This window comes from Ceratotherium simum, chromosome 26 (genome assembly GCF_057802395.1).
Source record: "Ceratotherium simum simum isolate JZ-2026a chromosome 26, ASM5780239v1, whole genome shotgun sequence".
NCBI lineage: Eukaryota > Metazoa > Chordata > Mammalia > Perissodactyla > Rhinocerotidae > Ceratotherium > Ceratotherium simum.
The window spans coordinates 13,340,754-13,364,578 of NC_141925.1; the positions used below are offsets into that span (position 1 = coordinate 13,340,754).

General features: G+C 48.1%; 1 protein-coding gene across 2 annotated transcripts in view; it reads right to left on the reverse strand.

The window, feature by feature from the left end:
- MYH11 (myosin heavy chain 11) overlaps positions 1 to 22,406 on the reverse strand; it is a 125,343-nt gene extending 102,937 nt beyond the window's left edge. For both annotated transcript variants that reach the window (XM_004441840.2, XM_014796326.2), the window contains exons 1-2: positions 21,964 to 22,406; positions 6,601 to 6,962 (exon numbers count right to left, since the gene is read on the reverse strand). In XM_004441840.2, coding sequence (XP_004441897.1) covers positions 6,601 to 6,945 — 345 coding nt within the window. In that variant the 5' untranslated portion in view covers positions 6,946 to 6,962; positions 21,964 to 22,406. The remainder of the gene's footprint in view (positions 1 to 6,600; positions 6,963 to 21,963) is intronic.
- Between the last annotated feature and the right edge of the window lie 1,419 nt (positions 22,407 to 23,825).

Here is a 23,825-nt window from a genome sequence, read left to right on the forward strand (position 1 = left end):
ATGTGCTGTTCCCTCGACCTGGAACACCTTTCCCCAGTTTTCCCAGAGCCTTTGTCTCTCCTCTCTCTGGGCTCAGCCTCAGTGTTACCTCCTGGACTGCAAGCTGCACACCATCGCATCTCCAGCACCCAGCACAGAGCCAGCCACGTGGCATTCACTCAGTAAATATTTGCTGAATAGAAGAAGGAAGGAAGCAATGCACGGCCCTCCCAACTCCATCACCAGCTTCGGGAGGAGAACCATTACTTTCTTCCTCTTTGCTAGGACACTTTCCGTGCTATGCACACAGCAAGCGCTTAATCCACGCCTCGAAGCAGATCTGAATCTCTGTTCAGTTGAGCAAGCCTTTCCAGGGCACAACAACCCAAGAAGAACCGGGCAGGCGGCAGCATGCCCCAACCAGGGCGGCTGGGCTTCAGAATCCAGAGGTTCCATCTCCACTGTTCAACCTCGGTTAACCTCACCCGCCCCAGCCGACTTGCAGTTGGCGGTGTTTCTGCCTCCCCGTCCCCAGAGCCCCTCTCCAGCTGGTCAAGTTCAGAGGTTTAAACATCCTCGCCTCCCATGGCAGCTCAGGGCCCCATGCCACCAGCAGGTCCCAGCCGCAGGCCCAGGGTTTCCCTCTTGTGACCGTATTAGGAAGTGACTCCAGTTTTTCCCTGACTCTTTATATGGTCAGCGGCAGAGCCCTGAGCAGGGAGGCGCTCCCACGGCCTCCAGCAGCAACCAGGAACAGTGGGGGACGGTGCAAGGAACTCAGGCTTTAAGTCCCACAGGCCCGGGGGAACCTCAGCTTTGCCCTCATTACCTGCATGACTTGTGTAAGTGGCCAAACCCCTGAGCCAGCTCTTCCCATCTATAAAATGCTGGAGAACCAAACCTTCTTCAGCAGCTTGTAGTGCAATGTCATGGCTTTCGGGATATCCATCCCAGGGACAGACACAGTCCACCAAGAAAGTGATTTGCCGCAGCCTTGATTTTAATGGCAAATGAGACTAAAAACAACCTAAATGTCCATCAGTGAGGGATTGGCTCAATAACGACAGCACACTGCTGTTGAAAAAAATACATATATACGTGTACATATATGTATATGCCTACATATAGGTATACAAATACACATATACAAATATACATATATTTGCCTGCGTATACAAAATATTCCTGGAAGGCTACGTAAGAAACTGGGGAGCACGGTTTCTCTAAGGAGGGGAACTGGAAGATGAGGAATGGGGATGAAAGTTCTAAATACCCTTATATACTATTTTATATAATATTTGCATGTATTACCTATTCAAAAAATGTTTTAAGGCTGACTAGATAGATAGCTATGAACAGACACAAGAAAAAGCCACAGACATGATGTATGCTTCTTATTTTTACATCTTCCCTTGTGGTCTTTGCATGGATAGCCTTGTATTATTGGGGAGGTTCTTTAAAGCAATAACCACTTGAGAGATCTAAACGGCTGGTTCACGGGGCTCAGTAAAGGGTGGCCTCCAGTGGTGTTTTCTCTCCACCTTTCAAGCCCCAGAGCACCTGTAGTTTCTTTCCACCCTCCAGGATCCTCTGGCACCCAGGAGGCCTCTGCTCCCAGCCTGCTCCCAGCATCCCTGTGTAGACACTCCTTCTGGAGAAGGCTAAGATCACTGGGCCAGGTGTCTAAGATGAAAACATCCTCACCCGCTGGAGTCTGGAGGGAAGGCCTCTCCTTACCCCTGGTCTTCCCAGAACAGTGAAATCAGAACAAGAAAACGTCCTTTTGGGTCCATCAGTGGGCAATTTGGGCTTGGACACCCAATGAATAAGACGGTCCATCCATCTTTGCTCTGGATCATGATCCCAACCCCAGGGGCTTGGCATGGGGATGGAAGGTTCCACTGTCTACAGGGACCAAGCAGGTAAGATATGAGTGAAGTACGCCAGGTGTGAGGAAAAAAATAAGTGAGGTGATCAACGGCCAGCAACACTCAGCCCCAGGGCCTGGGAGACGACAGGGAGTGGTGGGGCCTGTGGAAAAACAGAGTGCACACAGCTCATGTAACGGAGACTGTTACCTGGCAACCTGGGTCCAGGGGTGCCAGGTCCTCTGCTTTTTCAAGCAATTCCAGAAACTGAGATTTTCTTTCTTTTCTTTTTTAGGGTGAGGAGGTACATCAAATTAATTCAATGTTTTAAAAAATCACTCACTGTGGGCCAACAGCTTGCAATCTCTGGCTTAGCATCTTGCAGGTGTTCAAGAAATCATAACAAAAACTTAGATTCCTTCCTTCTATGCACTTAAAGCCTGTCCAACTCAAAGCTACTGGCACCCATGGCACCGTCCCCTCCTGCCCAGCCCACGCCCATCACCTCCTGCTACGGCCCGTTACCATCACGGGTAGTCACTCCAGCCCTGGAGGCACACAGACCTTGTCTGAACCCCAGCTCTGCCCGCTTCCAGTGATGAGCACATCTGAGCACATCTGAGCCTTGGTGTCCTGGCCTATGAAATGGGGTAATGGCCGCTGTCTCACAGGGTCACTGGAAGGATTAAATGAGATAGCAGTTAAAGCACTGGGCCATGGGCCGGCCCGCCTGGGGTGAGACCCATCTGTTTCTCATCAAGTTATTTAACTTTTCTAAGTCCCAGTTTCTTTATCCGCAAAAATGAGGCTAAACAATACTATATCTTCTTTACATAAAAAAAAGAATAAGAGTACCAATAATAATGTATTAGTATAAACTCATAACATAGTAAATTTTAAATGAATAGTAGCTGCCATCATTGTTGCTGTGGAGGTAACGAGGCCCCTTTGAGAGTCTAATGAAAGCTAAGACCCTCTGCCCGGAAAAAATGTACATATGCACAAAGTTTTCCTTAAATCTCAGGAGACTGAGAAATTCCCTAGTGCCCGTTCACAGGTGCTGAGTTTAGAACCCCACATTTTAGCAAATTTTTTTTTGGTAAGAACACTTAACATGAGATCTACCCGTTTAACTAATTTTTAAGTGCATTTTAACTATAGGGACAATGTTGTATGGCAGATCTCTAGAACTTATTCATCTTGCTTAACTGAAACTTTATGCATGTTGACTGATTAGCAACTCCCCATTTCCCCCTCTGCCAGCCCCTGGCAAGCCCCATTCCACTCTCTGATTCTCTGAGTTTGCCCAGTTTAGATTCCTCCTATAAATGGGATCCTGCAGTATCTGTCCTACTGTGACTGGCTTAGTTCCCTTAGCCATTTAGCATAATGTCCTCCAGGTTCATCCATGTTGTTGCCTACGGCAGGATTTCCTTCTTTTTTAGGGCTGAATAATACTCCATTGTATGGATATAGCATCTTTTCTTTATCCATTCATCGTTTCAGAATCTGTCATATATTTTCATCTAGCAGACATGTGTCTTATATTCCTCCTCCCCCTTAATTACAAAGCAGCCTCGGGGCAAGGACTGAGCCCCATGACTCTAAGCACCCGGCAGAGAGGGAAGCAAGAGAGCCCAGAGCACATATACGGGCCAGAGTCTGATCTAGGCCCCTTCCCAGGCAAGTCATGTCACTTCTCTGCCTCAGTCACCTCATCTGCAGGGTGGGATGTGAGCTGATGTCACAAAGGACAAAATGGGCGAGGGAGGACTTGGGACAGTACCCAGTACCGGCAAGGTCCACCCCCTTATTGAGCTCCCTCCACCTGAAACCCTTGTCCCATCCCCCAGCCAAACACCAGGGACAGAGCCAACTGCTAAGGGGTCAGGAAAACCCCAGGCAGAGAGAACCCAGCCAGCGACCGCATCTAGAAGAGCAAGGGATGCTGGACCAGGAACCAGAACGACGTTCGCTCCCACGTGTGCCACGAACATCTGCGGCAGCTCAGGAAGAACCTGCATCTCTAAGACAAGGACACGGGACCCTCTGGCTTCACAGACTCCTCTAGATCCAAGAGGACGAGACGTCCGCCAGGACCTAAGCAAAGGCGCGCGTGTGAGGTGAGCCTTGCAGCACGGAGGGGGAAGTGCTCTTCATCACCAAGGGCAACGTGGGGCTCACCCGGGGCCTCAGCGTCAGCCCGCCATCCACCTCTGCCATCACGCGCTGGGGGGGTAGCCCGCACTGCTTCCCTCCTCTGCCCTTCCCCATCTCCTCCGTCGCAGACAACGGTTTCTATTTAAGTGATTAAATTGACCACACAGGAGTAGGCACGTGGTCACGAGGCTGAAAGGATTTTTATCTAATTTGTCCGGAGAAGCAGAGCAGGAATTTGAAGGCTTGATTCACTTTTTAATTTGCTGTTAGAAGATATTCTGGGTCTCGGGACCCTCATAAGCCCCTCATTTTTCCTGATTTCTATTTTGGGCTCAAACACTGTGCCAGAGGACCTCAGGGGAGATTCATACCCAGGCCCGTCCTCGACCTCCCCGGATGGAGAGGACACATCTTAGATGGGGGACCTGGTCCCAGAGCAGCCAATTGTCCCCCCAGCTCCCTGTGGACTGGCGTCCTTAATGTCTGTTCTGTACCGACAGCCGCAGGTTGACGCTATTTCCATACAATGAGTGACACGGAAAAACGGGACTGTCCCTGCTTAGTTAGGGAAGTAGGGATGGGCTTTACCACACTGAGCCTCAGCTTGCCCGCCTGTTAAAATGGGACACGAGGATGCTGTGTGGATTAAATGAGATAAACTGTGTCAAAGCACAGAACCCGGATTAGAGGATGTTTTTATTGAGTTGCTCTCCTGTCCCCCTCTGGCTCTTAAAAGAAGCCACTGCCACGCCCTCTGAACGATCCATAAGAAGAATGGATAATCTTTTTTTTTTTTTTTTTTTGGTGAGGAAGATCAGCCCTGTGCTAACATCTGCCAATCCTCCTCTTTTTTTGCTGAGGAAGACTGGCCCTGGGCTAACATCCGTGCCCATCTTCCTCCACTTTATATGGGACGCCGCCACAGCATGGCTTGACAAGCGGTGCGTTGGTGTGCACCCGGGATCTGAACCCGTGAACCCCGGGCCGCCGCAGCGGAGCACGCACACTTAACCACTTATGCTACCGGGCCGGCCCCTGGATAATCATTTATGGCACATCCAGGGGATAATTACATAGCCCTTAAAAGGGTATGTTGGGGGTTACTGACTGAGATGTGGAAATGCTCAGCTTTGACTTGTACACGGGGAAAAAAAGAGCAGGACACTAGCCTACGTGCAGAGGCTTTTAAATACACAAATGTGTACCGTTCTCACAAAGAAAGATCAAGAACACACCAACATCTGATCAGCTGTTATCTCTGGGGGAGGATGATTTTTGCGTTCGTTATGCTCTTTTGAATTTTCCAAATGTTCTATAATGAAAGTGCCTTATTTTCCTAATTAGGAAAAAAATCTGCAGGGCATTTTTAAAGATGACAAGGGGCTTGTTGTAATTTTCATGTGACAAAATGTACAGGGCAGGACCAGAAGCATAACGATGGAAGTGCCTGTTTCCACAAGGTTGCAAAGGATCCAAGCACAGCCAACCAGTAATAACAAAAAGGATCATTACAACATAAAGCCCACAATAATGACACCTAGCATTCTGAGTGCTGATGAGGTGCCAGGAGGCATGCCGAGTGCTTTTTTTCTTAGAGTAACCCACTCTGTGAGGCTGCTTCTACCCTTGTATTCATTTTAAAGAGAAGGAAACAAAATTTCAGAGAAATTAGGCAACTTGCCCAAGGGATTAGCACGCCCTTCTGAGAGGCAAGATAGACGAAGGGGGGACTGGAGGACCCCCTGCCCACCGGTATGGCACTGGGGGCTCCCTATGTCCCTCTTGCTCTGGGGAGTCGGCCCAAACCCACAAGGAACCTGGGCGCCAACCCAGAGTCTCACCTTCCCATCATCTAGGCCAGGCTGTCCACGAGAACTCCTGCAGTGAGGGAAATGTTGTATTTCTGTACAATTCAATACAGCAGCCACTAGCCACAGGTGGCTGTTGAGCACTGGACATGCGGCCAGTGCAACTGAGGAAATGAATTTTGAAGTATTGATTTTTAATTAATTTACATCTAAACTTAGCTAGCCACAGGTGGCTGGTGGCTGCCATATTGGACAGTGCAGCTCTGGTCTGCTCCAATCTGCACAGTCAACCCAGAGGAGTCCAGGTCCAACCTAGGCATTCCTATTTGCGATGGGGAAGGCCCCCACAAAACCCAGCCAGATCTCATGTCTCCTTCCCACCTGGCTGCCAGGATGGACCAGCCTTCCCAAGGAGCTACGAGCTCTTCTTTATTTCCAGGACAGAGGAAGAGCAGGGAACTCCTTCACTGAAATCTGTTGAGTATTCACCACGCGCCTTGGCGCTCTGCACATCTGATCACATGGAATCTTTGCACCTACTTTATATGGACAGGGTGATTATTCCCATTTTACAGGTAGGAAAACTGAGGCTTCAAGAGGTGCAATAACCTGTTCAACGTCCCGGAACTAGGTAGGGCAGGACTGAGATTCGAACCCAGGAGAAAATGATTCCATCTCACCACGAGGCCTCCCAAGCTGCTCCCCGATCACATCTCTCAACCTCTGCTCTCCCTCAGGGGTGCAGGAGGCCCGGAGGACGGGGCCAGCTGCTCCCAGACACTCACGTAGATGAGGCCCGAGAAGTACCGCTCCCTCAGGTTGTGCAGCACGGAGGCCTCGTTGAGGCACGTCAGCTCCGCCATGTCCTCCACCTTGGAGAACTTGGGCGGGTTCATCTTCTGGATGTCATCCTTGCCCACCGTGACCTTCTTGCCGTTCTCCACCAGCTCCACGATCACCTCATCCCCCTTCTCCTCCTTGATGCTCGCCGCCTCGAAGCCCTGCTTTTCCGAAGGGACCCAGACCAGCCTCTTGGCAGCCCAGTCGGCCTGGGCCACTGGGTTGTTGATGAAGTTTTTGTCCACAAAGAGGAACTTCTCATCGTCACTGAGTTGGTTCTTCTGCGCCATGGTGCCTGGTTGGTCCCCTGTGGAACAAGGCGACAGGGTCAGACTCAGGCCAGAACGGAGGCCTAAAGACATATAAACCGCTCACCTCGCCACGTCTAGGCACGCAGTCTGCAGAAGCATTCCGCCAAGTACAAGGATGTTCCCTGCAGTATTATTTATGTTGTCAAAACATGGAAACAACTCAAAGGTTGTCCTTCCGAAAAGGATCTGTATCATTGCCTACTGCCCATCAACAAGGCAATGGATAGGTAACCGTGCTACTTTCATACAATGAAATACTATCCAGGGGTTGAGAAGCAAGAAGCAGGTCTGTGGGGGCTGGCCCCGTGGCTCAGTGGTTGGGTGCGTGTGCTCCGCTGCTGGCGGCCCGGGTTCGGATCCCAGGCACGCAGCGACGCACCGCTTCTCCGGCCATGCTGAGGCCGCGTCCCACATACAGCGACTGGAAGGATGTGCAGCTATCATATACAACTATCTACTGGGGCTTTCGGGGGGAAAAAAGTAAATAAATAAAATCTTTAAAAAAAAAAAAAAGAAGTAGGTGTGTGTGTGTTGACATAGGAAGATAGCCACATCTTGCTGCTTACTGTAAAAATAAAAGGGGAGGGGTCCTCAAATGGTTAAACATAGAGTTATCATATGATCCAGCAACTCCATTCCTAGGTCTAGACCCAAGAGAAATGAAAACATACGTCCACACAAAAACTTGCATGCGAATGTTCCTAGAAGCATTATTCACAATAGTCAAAACATGGAAATAACCCAAGTATCCATCAACAGATGGAATGGACAAATAAAATGTAGTATATCCATACGGTGGAATATTATTCAGCCATAAAAAGGAATGGAGTACTGATATATACTGCAACACAGTTGAACCTTAAAAACACTATGCTAAGTGAAAGAATCCAGTCACAAAGGGCCACATATTATATGATTCCATTTATATAAAATGTCCAGAATAGGCAGAACCACAGGGACAGAAAGTAGATTAATAGATCCCAGGGGCTGGGAGAGAATTAGAGGGTGACAGCTAAAGGGTGCAGGGTTGCTTCTGAGGGTAAAGAAAATGTTCTAGAATGTTTTATAGTGATGGATGCACAACTCTGTAAATATGCTAAAAGCCATTGAATTGTACAATTTAAATGCATAAATTGTATGGTATGTGAATTATATCTCAGTAAAGCTTTTTAAAAATGAAATAAAAGGGGATATTATAAACAGTGGGTATAATATCCCATTTTTATTTAAAAATATTTAGAATCCGTATAGGCAAAATAATTGGAGAAATATGCACTTATTGAGTACACTTACGAGGGGATTTTTACTTTCTATTATGTTTTTTCCCCCAATTTTTTTATTGTGGCAAAATATACATAATGTAAAATTTACTATCTTATTCTTAAGAACCATTTAAGTATATAGTTTAGTGATATGAAGTACATTCACACTGTTGTGCAACTGTCACCACCATCCATTTCGAGAATTCTTTTCATCCCTATATCCACTGAACAACTCCCCATTCCCCCTTCCCTAGCCCCTAGCAACCACCATTCTGCTTTTTGTCTCTACGAATCCAACAGCTCTAAGTACCTTATATAAGTGGAATCATATAGTATTTGTCTTTTTGTGGCTGACTTATTTCACTTGGCATAATGTCCTCAAGGTTTATGCGTGTTGTCACATGTGTTAGCATTTCCTTCCTCTGTAAGGCTGAATAATATTCCAGTGCATGAATGAACCACATTTTGTTTATCCAGTCATCTGTTGATGGACACGGGGGTTGCTTCCACAGTTTGGCTATCGTGAATGGTGTTGCTATGAGCATGGATGTACTTTCTATTATGTATTTTTATCGTATTTGTAGTTCTATAATTTTTTTTTAATTCATGATCAAAAAAATAGAGATTTTTACAAAGACCTTCAAATAGCCAATACACATAAGAAAAAGATGTTCAACCTCACTAGTAAATTAAGAAACCCAAGTGAAAGCAATGACATGTTGATTTTCACCTATCAGCTTGCCTAAGGTGAAAGCCATTGATAATATCTAGAGTAGTCAAGAGTGTGGAGGCTGGGCCTCTGCACACACCGCCTTTATGGATGGAAAAGCCTTAAAATCTATGCATGCCCCTTGACCTGCAACAGCATTTCTAGGAATTTAGCCTAAGGAAACAGACAAGTGCGAACAGATGTACCAGAATGTGGGTTGCACTGCTGTTTGGCAGCAAAATCTGCAAGCAATCCAAGTGTCCTTCAGTGAGGGCCTCATTCAATTGTGGGGACCCATTCAACAGAATGCTATAATTCCACCAAAAATTCAAGATGCGGACTTTTACTCATGCCACACAAAGATTTGCCCCTTTTAACATATTTATTCAAGTATGACTTTCATGCCATAAAATTCACTCATTGTAAATGTAAACTTCAATGACTTTTAGGAAATTTACAGAGTTGCACATCTATCGTTATGATAAATTTTGGAACATTCCCATCACCCTAAAAGGGTTCCCTTGTACTGGCCTGCGGTCACTGCCCACTCCTGTCCCCAATCCCCGGCCGCCACTAATCTACTATCTGTCTCTATAGATTCATCTTTTCTGGACATCTCATATCAATGGATCAGATAATAGGTGATTGTTGACCATGCAGAAATATTTATGATATATTTATAAGTTAAAATATGTATAAATGGAGTACTGAGCAATAAAAAGGAACAAACCACACAATAAAATAGACAAATCTCACAATCACTATGCTAAGGGAAAGAAGCCAGGCCCAAAAGACGCCATGCTCTATCATTCCACTGATAAGGAAGTCTAGAAAAGCCAAAACTACGGTGACAGAAAGCAGATCAGTAGTTGCCAGGGCGGGGAAGGGAAGTGACCATCAAGAGGCACAAAGGAACTTCTGTATCAGGATATAGAAAATGTTCTATATCCTGATTACAGAGGTGATTACACAACTGTATACATTTGTCAAAATTCATTGGGCTGTATGCTTAAAATCAGTGAATTTTTGAAAAAACTGGTGAGTTTTATTATATGTAGATCATACCTCAATAAAGCTGATTAAAATATTTATAATAGAATCTTTCTTGTAATTTTATAAGTATGTGTATGCATTTCTTAAAGTCTAGAAAACTATATACTAACATATTAAACTATAGTTCTATCTGGTCAAATATGGGATAATTTGAACATCAGTAAGAAAAATAACTATAAGAATGGAAAGATGAATATGTTTAAGTCCACGAGCTCATAATGATTAAAAACAAATTCACAGGTCCTTGTCGTAAGACGACGGGGAACCAACCCATTATTTTGAAAACTGGAAAAGAAAGGGGGAAAATCACAACATTGATTCTGCCATTCCTATACAAATTGCTCCTCAAGGTCACTAAGTAGTTGACAAGGAGAAGTCTATCTTTATATAAAATTTCAAGTCAGTGATGTCCATTCAACATAGGGAGCCCATTTATGATGGACTGTCCATCCTGTTGTCTAGACGTGTCTATGAGGCAGGTGCTGAGGCAACAGGCTGTATACAGGCTTGTCCAGTGGCCTGTTCCAGACCCTCCTACTGTACCTGCAGGAGCTGTCCTGCCCTGGTAACACTTGTTCTCACCCAGCTCCTCCAATGCGCCCCATCTCACCTCCCCCATCCACTGCTGCTATGCTCCAAAGAACTAAGGTGCCAGCTGAGTTAGAATACACGGACACCAGGACGTACTGTGTGGTTGATGCCCCTACTTCAGCAGAAAACAATTCCGAGCTCCTTTGAATTCACCAAGACAATCCCCACTCTTGGGCCCCAAATCCCCTGGAGATGGAGTCACCCCCACATCCCATGAATGGGCCCCTGGAGCTGAGCAGCCAACTCCTGAAATACAGACTTTGTGACGCAAAACTCAGAGGGGCAGATACTCCAATACCTACTTTTCTCTTTCAGGGTTGAAAATGACAATAATAAAAACCAGAAGCTGATTTATTCAGAGGGGATGGTTATTCCTCCTGGGAGACCTGATCTAGTAGCTCATTTTATAAAAAGATGGAGAACTGAGCGAATCATTCCTTAAATCTGAACACCGTAATCACCTCAGTTATTCAAAAAAGTGAAATCAAGAATTGCAGAATGTCAACTCTATTCAGTTACAAAATAATGGTAAAGAACACACGACGTCCTAGGTTTAACAATCCCATTTCCTGCATTTTTAAATTGTTATTGCATTTTGCTTGGGACATAACAAGCCCAACATCATCCTCCTCCAACCCCACTCTGTTATTAAAACCTCTCCCATCTCCTTGGGAGAATTCCAGCTAATAAACATAGAAGAAACAATAAAACTAGAATGTAGCAATTTTGTAACCCATAATAAAATACTGAGTCTTGGCAATGACTCTCTGTAGTTGCTAAACGCTTAGACGGTGATTCTCAAACTTCCTCGCACACCAGCTTCACCTGAGGGTTGTGAAATCACAGACGGCTGGGCCCGCCCCCAGAGCTTCCCAGTCAGCAGGTCTGGGCTGAGCCCAAGGATTCGCATTTCTAACAAGTTCCCAGGTGATGCTGAGAATGCTGGTCTGGGGTCCACACTTTCAGATGCACCGTGTTAGATGAAAAGCGGATAGAGACCTTTATAATGGATGGATCCACATACATGGATGGATCAGGCTGGCACCACCTAAACCTACTCATTAACCTTAACGTCGCAAAAAGAAAGAGTCGATCAGACATTCTGTGTCTCCAGATGGGATGCCCTAGGAAGTGCCATCACCACCAATGAAATATTCTTACAAAAAGGAACAGGGGGTGGGGTGGGGGACTGGAGCTGACGAAGCCTCTGGATCTAACACTGTTTACAGGAAATTCAGGGCACGAGGAACTCGCTGAACCGTGTCACGGGCATGCACCCAAGCCCACAAGGTGGGAAAGCACAGGACAAAGGACCCAGTTTCTTTAACAAAGAAAAAAGACAAGAAGGGAACCTGTAGATCAGAAGGGACTTCAAGACACACGAGAGAAACGGGAAGCCTCAGGTGTTGATAATCATCCAAGTCGAGTGACAGTACCTGGGGGTGTCACGGTGCTCTCTCTACTTGTGTATGTGTTTGAAAATTGTCATAATGAAAAAGTCTAAGAGGTACAATAATAGACAAACACGGATAGAGGCCGGGAAAGAACTTGCCCTCACCCCATCACGCACACACATACCCGGTGAACCAGAAACAAGGGTCGAGTTTGCATTTTTTAAAAGCCATCCCTTAAAAGGAAACCTTTGAGAAACTGCATGCAATTGTTAGAAAAAATAAAATTTTAGTTGACAATCTCTCCAGAAAGAAAAAGTTATGAGATAATCAGGGAAATTTAAACGCTGACTCGATATATTTTATATTAGGGAATTTGCTAAATTCTTTGGTGTGAAGACGGTACCGTGACTTCATTTATTTAGAGGCTCCTTTCCTTTTAGAGACACAGGGAGGTATTTACAGATGAAATGATGAACCTGGGGTTTATCTCAAAATAATCAGGGCAGGGAGGAAAGGATTGGGGGTGGAGAGGAAAGCGAATCGGCTCCAGTGTTAACTGCTGAAGCTGAGTGATGGGGTTCCTGCAGGGGTGTATGCTGTCCTGTCTACTTCTGTATGTTTGATATTTTCCTTCAAAGGAAAAATATTACTATATAAAATATATAAAACTATCTTATACTGGTAAGCATTGTCAATATCGCACCCTCTCCCATTTGGCCTGTCATACCCAGGGCCGAGTTTTCTGCTCACCGCCAGTGATAATTAACACTCATGGACCCCTTACAGGCCCTGGGCTAAATCCTTCACACGCAGGATCATCAAGCAACGTTACCACAGCCTTAGGAGTTGGGTTTCAGAGTCAGCTCCACCTTACAGACATGGAAACTGAGGCTCAGAGAGGTGAAGGAATCTGCCTGAGGTCACACAGCTAAAAAGAGGCAGAGCTGGGCTCTGAACCCAGGTCCAATTCCAGAGCCTGTGCTCCTCTGCCTCCCACATAAGCCTGATGGGCTTGTCGGAAGCCCAGAGGAGTATTTGCAATAAATGAACCGATCCTTTAAACATTCAAAACGGAACCCAAATCAGATTAACTGAACTATAACTCCATGCCACAATAACAGCGAATCTCACTAACACACTTGAGTATCACTAAGACAGCAGACACAACACGGACACACCGTGTGACTCTGTTTACATGAGGTTCAAAACCAGGTAAAACTAACCTACAGTGACAGAAGTCAGACGACGTAACTGGAAGGGTAGGACATGAGGGGGGCTTGTGGGCTGATGTTCTGCATCTTCATCCGAGTGCCAGGTACACGGTGTGTTCACTTTGTGAAAATTCATCAAACTGCACACCCACAGGCGTGTGTACTTTTCTGATATAAAGTACACTTTCATCAAAAATTTTGGTTTCTTTTTTCTTTTTATCTAACTATAGTAAAATACACAAAACATAAAATTTACCACCTTAACCATTTAATTGTGCAGTTCAGTAGTGTTAAGTACGTTTATATTATTGTGTAATCAATGAAAAGTTTTTAAATGGTAGCCAGTTATACTCAAGAGGGCGGGGAGAAGTATTTGTTCCGAGCATCATGACAACTCAGTGGGCTCTTTCTAACTGCGATGCCTTAAAAGTCAGAAAAATGTCAAAAAATCCAACAGGAAAAGAAAAGGACACAGGAATCCCCATTGCCAGGAACCCCGTCTAATCTAGGATCAAGAACACAAACAAGACCAAGTGCAAAGCGTCTGTCTCTGTGCAAGGAATGAGAGAGAAGCTGGCTGGCTTCCCACCGCTTTGATGTCTCTGACAGTTGACAACGTGTGACATCTGCTTTGGTCAAGAGACAGAAGGCGATGGGAAGAGGAGCTTGGCTTCATCCTAGAATGGCGTTTCCTAGAGTGTGCTCCTCGGAACCCTGATCCCTTGAAATATTTGCGGTGGCGGTGGGGTGGGATTCGGGGAGGTCGAGACACTCTTCAAAAACAGTTCCGTGCTCAAATCCGTCTAAAAAGTGCTACACGTTCCCTCCCCCCCTCCTGGGGAGGCAGGACACCCATCAGGACGTCCCAGGTCCTGGCAGGTCCTGAAATGCGAAAGCTAGTTCACTCCTCTGAACCCAGGGCTCCTGAAAACAACATTTTGCTGCAGACCTCTTTTGCCATTAACCACTGGTGAAATCCCACAGCTTTGCCCTTGAGAAAATTCAGTGAACCTAGCAAATTAATAATACAGTCATGAGCTGCATAACAGTGTTTCAGTCAACAACAGACAGCATATATGACGGTGGTCCCGTAAGATTAGTGCCATGGAGCCTGGCTGTGTAGTGGGCTCTACCATCTAGGTTTGTGTGAGTACACTCTACAACGTTCGCACGACGATGGAATCACCTAACAACACATTTCTCAGAACACATCCCCCTCGTTAAGCAACACATGACTGTACTAATACTGGTAAAACCATAGCTGCTAAATCTGACCGAGTGCCAGCTATTATCTCTTTTTTTTTTTTTCGTGTGTGTGTGTGTGTGAGGGAGATCAGCCCTGAGCTAACATCCGTGCTGATCTTCCTCTTTTTGCTGAGGAAGACCAGCTCTGAGCTAACATCTATTGCCAATCCTCCTCTTTTTTTTCCCCAAAGCCCCAGTAGATAGTTGTATGTCATAGTTGCACATCCTTCTAGTTGCTGTATGTGGGACGCGGCCTCAGCATGCACAGAGAAGCGGTGTGTCGGTGCACGCCCAGGATCCGAACCCGGGCTGCCAGTAGCAGAGCGTGTGCACTTAACCACTAAGCCACGGGGTCGGCCCTATTATCTCATTTATTCCCCTCAAAAACGCTATGAGAGGCACCATTACCTCTAGTTTACAGATGAGGAAACCGAGGCACAGAGAGGTCAAGTAACTTGCCCAGCATGGCACAGCTAGTTATGGTGGCATCTGAATAACAACATATTTTCTAAGTGGTCTTTTCTGTTTTGTTCACCTTCTCTGAAACAGGCAGAGAACCTGAGGCCCAAGGGAAATACAGGCAGGCACGGGACACACCCGGAATCAGTCTTGGCAACATGAAGGCTCCGGATAAGTTGGTTTTATTGTTAGAGGACTTGCCCCAGCCTGCACCCAGAGCCTTGAGTTTTCAGAATGTGGGGAGGTGGACAATCAGGCAAAATGTCCGGTCAGGCATTAGGTGAGCACAGGGAGGAACAAACAGCAGCCTGCAAAATTGCAGCAGCCATCAGGGAGCACAGCCCCAGTGACAGAGCTCTCCGTGTGCTGAATGAAGCGACAGTCTGCTGCTCCTGCTGTGGGCCTCTGCTCGGAGCAGGGTATCTCAGCCTTGGCTGGACCTTTGGGGCTGCATAATTCCTTGCTGCGAGGGAGCTGTCCTGTGCATTGTAGGGCGCTTAGCAGCATCTCTGGTCTCCACCCACTAGATGCTAGTAGCACACCCTCCCTGAGTCATGACAACCAAAATGTCGCCAGACGTTGCCAGATGTCCCCTGGGGGGCAAAACTGTCCCCAGGGAGACCCACTGCTTTAGAATGAGAACAAGGGCTCTCATGGGAAAGACGATTAAAACTGAGGATGGTTGTTACTTAGTCGACACCAGCCTGGAAGGCCACCTGCAGAGGGTCACACGGGTGAAGTGTGAGCACAGATCAGACAAGAGACAGACGCCCAGATGGCCAACCTCAAGGAGACTCCCCACCCACCTATTCCTTCCTCCCCCACCCTTCCCCACGTCCAGCGTCCTGCACCAGCTCCCAGGGCTGGAAGGACATCTTCAGGATTATCACACAGGCCTGATGGATACTAAGTACACTTTAGGATCAAGGGCTGTTCTCGAACATTTTGGTGAAAGCAAAGGACTCTATCGCTATTGGCATTAGCAATGTTCGACACAGCTGAGTGTGTCAGTCCTGTACACAGTCCTGGCTTCCTAACCAACAATCCACGGTTCATTCTTTGAGCACAAACAAGCTGTTCATCACCCCTGTGAGACCACAGGGTTACAAGTCCCAGCTCTGCTCCGAGCTCGCTGGGCAACTCTGGGCAAGTCACTCTCCCTCTCTGGGCCTTGCGTTTTTCATTTGGGGGAAAAAAAATTGTGGGCTGGCCTGGCTCTAACATTTGATGATATCTGTGATTCCAGATCAAAGGGGTGAAATCGGACCCATGGAGAATGCTCAGCTGCTTCAGCTTGTTTTAGCGTCAGTTTTATTTTCCCCAGAGGAACTCAGGGGTGAAAGGTCTCGCTCCTTCTGGAAAAATGAATAAAATGCCCCAGAGCCCAAAGAGTGTAGGATTTGCACATCATCAGGTCTGGGCAACAGCTTCCCGCAGGGTTTTACTGCCAAGCTGCTGGTTCAAGATTTGGGGCACAGATCCAAATGCCCCCGGGGTCAGGGGAGCAATACAGAGTGAGGCAGGCCCGAGGTGGCTGGGCAGAGCTCTCTCATCCTTAACCAGAGAGGGTGGCAGCTCCACTCCGGCTGGTGTCACCTATTAAGAATTGGGCCCTGCATTGCCGGATTTTCCACAGAACCAGAAGACTGAATTTAGATACAAAATACCGCCCCCGCAAAGTTAGATCATTGCACATTTTAAACGCCCTGCAGGCGAAATGAAAGCCCTCTGCGCCTGATCTAGAGCACACCTCGCCAGCTGGGAGGACCTCTGCAGCGGAGAACTCGTTCAAGGCCTTGGCCAGGGGTGGGGAGGGGCGAGATGTGCAGAGGGAAGCAGGGAGAGGACTGGGCACCCCAGAGGCACCAGTTCTCCAGGCCCCACACTGTCCCCACAAGGCAATCAGGACTCTAAATCTGTTACTAGTAATAGTTGCTATTGTTCCTAGGCCCCTTCTATTCATGGGGCATCAGGCCAGGCAATTTATTATACACCCATCTCACTACGTCTCATAAGCGTTTGGCGAGGCGGGCATCATCTATTACTCCTATTTTTCTGCTAAGACTACCGAGGTCCTGAAAAGGCCACTAAACTAAAGGCCTTCGCTTATAGAAGTTGGAGCCAGGATTTGAACCTAGGTCTGCCTGACGCCCAATTCACTCTTAGCAGAAAATCTCTTCCTTGCTGCGTGGCCTGGCCCCTGGCTGCGCCCCACCAACCACACCCCCACCTCCCAAGGGCACGGTCCCAAGGACTCCCGACCTCCGTCAACAGGACAAAGGCAAGCAGTGAATCTGACACTTCCGTCTTGCTTTATGACATCTGCCTAACTCATTCGAATACTAATTGTTTTTTTTTTTTTTTTTTTTTTTTTAAAGATTTTATTTATTTATTTTTTCCCTGCAAAGCCCCAGTAGATAGTTGTGTGTCATAGCTGCACATCCTTCTAGTTGCTGTATGTGGGACGCGGCCTCAGCATGGCCAGAGAAGCAGCGCGTCGGTGCGAGCCCGGGATCCGAACCCGGGTCGCCAGCAGTGGAGCGCGCTCACTTAACCACCAAGCCACGGGGCCGGCCCACGAATACTAATTGTTTTTAAAGTAACTCCAGAAGGAAGTTCTACGAACTGTGTTAGTGTCGCCCAGTGGATTCCAACTCCTAGGACCCTGTGGACAGCAGAGCGGAACCCTGCCCGGTCTTTCTGTGCCGTCCTCTCACCTTCCGGCGCTCTATCAGACAATGCTCTGCTGCTATTCGTAGGTTTTCACGGCCAATTTTTTCAAAAGTGGGTGGCCAGGTCCTTCTTCCTAGTCTGTCTTAGTCTGAAAGCTCCGCTGAAACATGTCTCCCATTGGTGACCCTGCTGGTATTTGAAATCCCAGTGGCATAGCTTTCAGCATCCCAGCAACACGCAGCCATCACAGTGTGACAACCAGCAGGCGGGTGGTGTGCTTCCCTGACCGGGAAACGAACCCCGGCCACGGCAGTGAGAGCACTGAATCTTAACCACTAGACCTCTAGGGCTGGCGTCTATTCATTAGTAAAGCTAAATTACAGTTTCCTCCCTACCAGGAGAACTTGATTAGCAAGAGGCAAGGGAGCCCCTACAGAGGGTGCATTTAGGATGGAGAGAACTGGTCATTTCTGGACCCCTGTGTTTTGAATCTTACAACTTTGGAACAGCACAGCTTAAAATAAATGTGCAGCCTCGTATGTGACGGTGAGAAGTTTCAATGTACAATGTCTTTAAATGACCGTTCAGCAATATCCATCCATTTTAAGTGTGCCTGCCTTTTAACCTAGAAACTGCCTGGCTGGGAATTTATCCTACAGATAAACTCATACAATTAGATAAAAATAAATACACGAGGATGTCCCCTGATGTCTTGTTGATAAGAAATGATGGATCAAAGCTGGTATGTCTCACTAAGGGATTGTTTCAGTAAACTGCTTATACTTCCATTTAATAGAGTATTATGCAGCCGAAAAAACAGAAAAACGTCAAAAAGTGCTAATATAGCAAGATGTTGAAGATATGTAATTATGTGGGGAAAAACCCTCTAATTTACAGAATGCCAGTATTTGTGTGAAAAAGGAAGATCTGACATAGAAAAGTTTTGGAAAGATACACAAGAATTCATTAACCATTATGACATCTAGAGATCGAGAGGAGTGGAGAGGGGGTTGGGGAAGGGAGCAGGGAGAGAGGCATTCTACCCGGAGACCGGGGAATGGCTACAATGACCCCAGTGGTCCCCTTCTGAGATTCTGCATCATTCACAGCATGCGTCACCGGCTGAGGGGAGGACCAGGTACAGTCAACATGGCAAATTCAAGCCTGCATTACTGAGCAGGAGGCGAGTCCTATGGCCCTTTCTTAGGGACTTCGATGGAGGCTGTTCCTCCTGGACCCCTGAATCGCTGATGCAAGTGAGAGGTACTCAACTTCCCCCTGCAGGAACAATGGGCAGCACTAGCTTCTTCCTCCATCATCTGATCCTTCAAATTCCTGCTTGGCCTTCTCCCAACTCAGCCTTTCCTCCATCATGTGGCCGTGGTTAAATGTGTTTAAAGGTCAGGGGTGGAGGGAGGAGACCCCAGGGAGCAAAAGAGCCACTGTGAAGGCCAGACAGCTTCCTCCATCTCACAGGTGAGCTCTTAAAGATGCCATCGCGACCCTAAAGGAATCACAAATGGGCCAATATAGCCAGAATTTGTAATGTTCCTGACACAGGTCAGGTGGTGGCTATATTCAAGTAGAAGAAGATTCTAATCACCACCTTTAGCCCAAATAGGAATTGGGTTTATAAAAAGGGATTACAAGAAAAGAAAATTAGAGACACGTTTCTCCTTTACGGAAAGGCCACACGATAGGCTTCCTGGTTCTGCCAAGTACCAGCCGTGCCACACTGAGCAAGATCCTTAAGGTCTCTGGTCACGTATGTTATAAATAACCACCCACTGAAGTTTACCAGGGGCCAGGCACTGTGCTAAGCCCTTCATAGGCATTAACCCATTTCATCCTCCCAACAGGGTAAGCCCTTAGGCTCCGGAGTTAGATAGAGCTGGCTTCGTAGAATGCTGTCTTCCTCATTGGCTAGTCAAGTTATCTTGAGCATGTTATTCGAACTCCACCTTTGTAAAACAGGGCCAACAATAATAGCATCTGCTCCAAAGGGTTGCTGTGAAGATTTAGGAAGATGATGCCCACAAAGGGCATGTTGTCTGGCCAAAGTGCTCAACTAACGTTAGCTCTTCTCATTAGCCCCATTTTACAGATGGGAAAACTGAGGTTTGGGAAGGCCAATGCGGATGATTCTAAATGTACTTATGACATTCTAGGATTCCAATGGATTTACAATTGGACTTGGTTTTCCAGAAAAATCTAACAGATATCTGATTTGAGAACTACATGGTTGTGCCTACAGCATAAAATCCACCTGTTTGGATTCCACTTACTGAGGGAAGGAGGAGACAACTTTCTCACCCAAAAAAGAAAACTTTCAAATCAGAGGGAGTAGGAAAAGGCAATCCCCCTTTCCTCCTGAGTGTCTTCTCCTCCGGGCTCCTCCACTGGTTCCTGAATAGGAAGGTCGAGGGCAGAGAAGTCCCCGGAGTCATGACCAACAGAGCTGGAATACAAGGCTAATTTGTGAGGGGGCCGGGGATGGCCTCGCGGAAAACGCTACCATAAATGGGCATGTTTGCCTCAATCTCAGCCCTCACACAGAAAAGTAACGATAGCAAATCCATAACAAATACCTTGTACGGAATAACACGTCTATTTCAGACATGATAATAAAAAACATGGTGTTTACAGGACGAGGCCCAGAAGCTTCTCGAGGAAGGTCCAGCTAGTTCACATTTGGACTCAGGATGGCAGCCCACCTAAGGGAATGGGGCCAACTAGATTCCCACAGCACCAGGGGACAAACTGCATTTTCTTTTAAATTCACAAAAGGTCAGTTTATGTTTGTTTCAAAGAGAAGATGATAAACACTTGCCTTTCTGCAAGCATTTGGTCCCACCAGAAACCTGACTCCAACAAAGAGTTTTTGTTCATGGTAAAGAAAAAAGATATTGTCAAGGGTATACAGGCTTGGCATCAGACAGACCCAGAAATGGGTTATACCACTTGCTAGTTGTGTGACTCTGGGCAAGTTACTTAACCTCTCTGAGCCTCAGCTGCCTAGTATACTAAACAGGTATTATAATGCCTCCCTTAAAAGGTTGTTTCAGTGATTAAACAAGATAAATTAAGTCAAACACTGCTACAGTGCCTGGTACATAAGTGTTTCATCAATGGTAGCTATCTCAATGGGAAAGCACCAAAAAAAGACAGCTTTTCCTTCCACAGATATTCAATATCCTATTTTACACACTGCCATCTAATGACTTTCAGTTCAGCATCTTCAAGCTCCCTCTATGTAAAAAATTCTAAAATGGTACCTTTAAGAAAACCCAACAAATCAAGAACATTGCACCGAACAAAACAAAACTTTGCAAAGCAGTTTCCCAACAGTCGGCCTGCCTTCCCGAACCCTGGCCGGTTTGCAATTTAATCTATCAGTTCTTAATACTGTAATAAACACTCCCTGTCTTGGGTTGCTAAATATTTTCTTTCACTTCTTGATAAGTAGTAGGGCTTTGAATGGTGCCTTTCCTCAAGCAGCAAAACCCCCAGCGGCTCTCTGTGCAGGGGAAGATTTACAGCAGGAGTAGCCACATTTTCTCTCACTTTTTTCATTTTGCGGGGCATGAGGGTAACATTTTACTGGCTGCTCTGCAGGAAGTCCCAGTGCAATTTTACCTAATGCACCTACAGGTCTTGGGGGCAAATGCAGACCTCGGCACTGTGTCTGGGTATTTGAGGCCCCTGGGGTCAATGTGGATGAGATTTTCAAACGTTTGGGGAGAGGGGTCTGGAAGAAAACTGGGTTATATTAACTGAACTGGATCATAACCAGCCTTATCTCTCCAGGGTTATCAACAAGCACATCCCCCAGACTGATGAAAAACACTCCCCTTTCTGCAGAGCATCTGTCCGTGTGTTTTTAGCTGATTTAACACATTATCAGCAGAACTAAGCAAAGCTTCCAAATCCACTTGGAGCATTACTTTGCCTTCCTAGCTGACTGGAAATGACTTTTCAGTGCAGCTCAACTGCCCTTTTTCTGTGCCTAGAATAAAAGTTAGGAGCCTGTCAAAGCTGGACCTCTGAGATTTCTAAGGGAGCACATCCCCGGGTTGTGCCTCATCACAAGAACCTTCGGGACTCCTCATTTTTTGTTAAGTGCAATTTTTCTGGAGACTGTAGTGTAACTGGAATTGGGCCAAGGCGTTGTCATCTGTAATAAGTTCCCCCAAGGTGATACCCTGGGACATGCTGGTTTGGGGAAGATCTACGATGATGGGGCAGAGAAACGAAGATGTTGAACCCCCGCTCCTCACCATAGTCCTAAAGAAGATGACAACAGAAACACCTCACGGCTCCCAAGCCCCTGTGGGATGCCCTGTAGGACCCTCAACCCGCGCACCCAACCCCCCCACACACCCCAGGACCACACTACTTACAGATCTCCAACTGGGGGGACAGCGGAGAAGCAGCTGGATGGAGAGCTCAGATCTGGCACACCTCCCAGGCAGGGGCGTCCAAATCTCCCTGCTCGCCCCGAAGCCTCTCTTTATAGACCCGGGGCCGCCCGCGTGTGGGAAAGGGGAGGCGGCCGAGGGGGGCGGAGTGCGGGAGGGCACCGCGCTGCTCCCTCCGCAGCGCCCCCTGCAGGGTCCGAGGAGCGCGGCGTTGGTCCGGGCCCTGGGGCGCACCTGCGGTGGCGCTCGGAGAGGGGCGCGCCCGGGGTGGGGGCGCAGGGGCCCGCGGGGCTCCCAGCAAGGGCGCGCCCGGCCGAAGCGTACGGGGTCGGCTCCGGGACGGTCGCCAAGACTCCGGCTCCTAGGGAAAAGGGTCAGGGCCAGCGTCTACAGGGGATGCTTGAGAATTTCTTCCCTGAGTCAGTTCCAGCTTTAACCGCTTCCGCCCCATGGCGGGAACAGTGTGGGTCTGAGTTGACGCCTCCCCGCCCCGCTCCCCATTTTATTCGCCTCCCACTGTCTGGAAAGGGGGCCGGCCGTGCTGCATGAAGGGTGGGGAAAGGGGATTTTTTGAACTTTGCAAAGTGCAGGGCAGGAGGACTGCTGGGAACTGTGCGGGAAGGGGAAGTTTTTACTTTTCCCAACCTGCCCTCCCCACCTCCACCCACACGCCAAAAAAAAAAAAAAAAAATCCCTCCATTGTGACTCCAGGCCCCGGCTGTGCCGCAATTCGCTGGCTGCGTGACCTCAGGCAAGTCATTTCCCTTCTCTGCACCTCAGTGTCCGCAGCTGAAAAATGGGTGTGTGATAAATGTGATACTTATGTAACATGCAAGGTGCATGTCAGGATCCGGCGAGAAAGTGGGTGCGACCCCGCGCTTGCAAGTTCCCTTCAATTGTTCCTCCCACCCCAAGAAATTCTCTCAAATGAAGAAGCGGTCTAAGATTTCACTCCCTGTCTCTCTCCCTCTTAGTACCGCTTCCTGTCCCCGTCTGTCTGTCCCTCTCCTGTATGTCTGACACCGTGTCTATCACCGTTTCCTTCTGTCCTGTTCTGCCTTTTTTCATCACTCTGTATGTTTCTCTCGTCTCTCACTTGCTCTCCCGTATGTCTCTCTGTCTCTGGCCTCTGTGCCTCTCCCATGTGTCTCCCTCTGGCTCTGGCCTGTCTGTCTCTGGCCTCTGTCTCTGGCCTCTGTGTCTCCCCCGCACGTCTCCCTCTGTCTCTGGTGTCTCTGTCTCTGGCCTCGGTGCCTCCCCCGCGCGTCTCCCTCTGTCTCTGGCTCCCGGTCTCTCCCCCTCTCTCCCGGCTCTCCGTCTTCCCCGGCTCTGCCCGCTGTCACACGCACGCACACAGGCCATAAAAGGAAGCCGCGGCGGTGGGCTGGCCCCGCGCCAGGAGGGGACCCGCGGGCAGCCGGGGCGCCCCGCTCGCTCCCCGCCCGGCACGGGCTCCGAGGTCCCCGGGCCTGGGCCCCTCCCGGGGCGCGGCGGGCGCGGGGGGCGGCGGGGGGCGCTGGGCGGGAGACAGCCCAAAAAGGGTAGGCGCGGGCTCCTTCCTGCAGGCATTGCCGGCGCCGCATACCAGCCGGGGCTGCCCGCTCCCCCTGACTAAATATGGTGCCGAGCGGCCTCCCGGCGCGCGGCGCGGGGGAGCGCACCCCTCTGCAGGGCGCAGCGCCGGAAGGGGCAGCCCCCGGCCCCACGCGCGTCCGGCTACTTCCACCAGAGAGTTTGGGGAGTGGGGTAAAGGGGCTGCGAAGACCCTTCCGAGTCTCTGTGCTTGGCGCACGCTCCATCTTATTCAAAACCCTCCCCTGACACCCAGGTCAGGTGATGGGGGG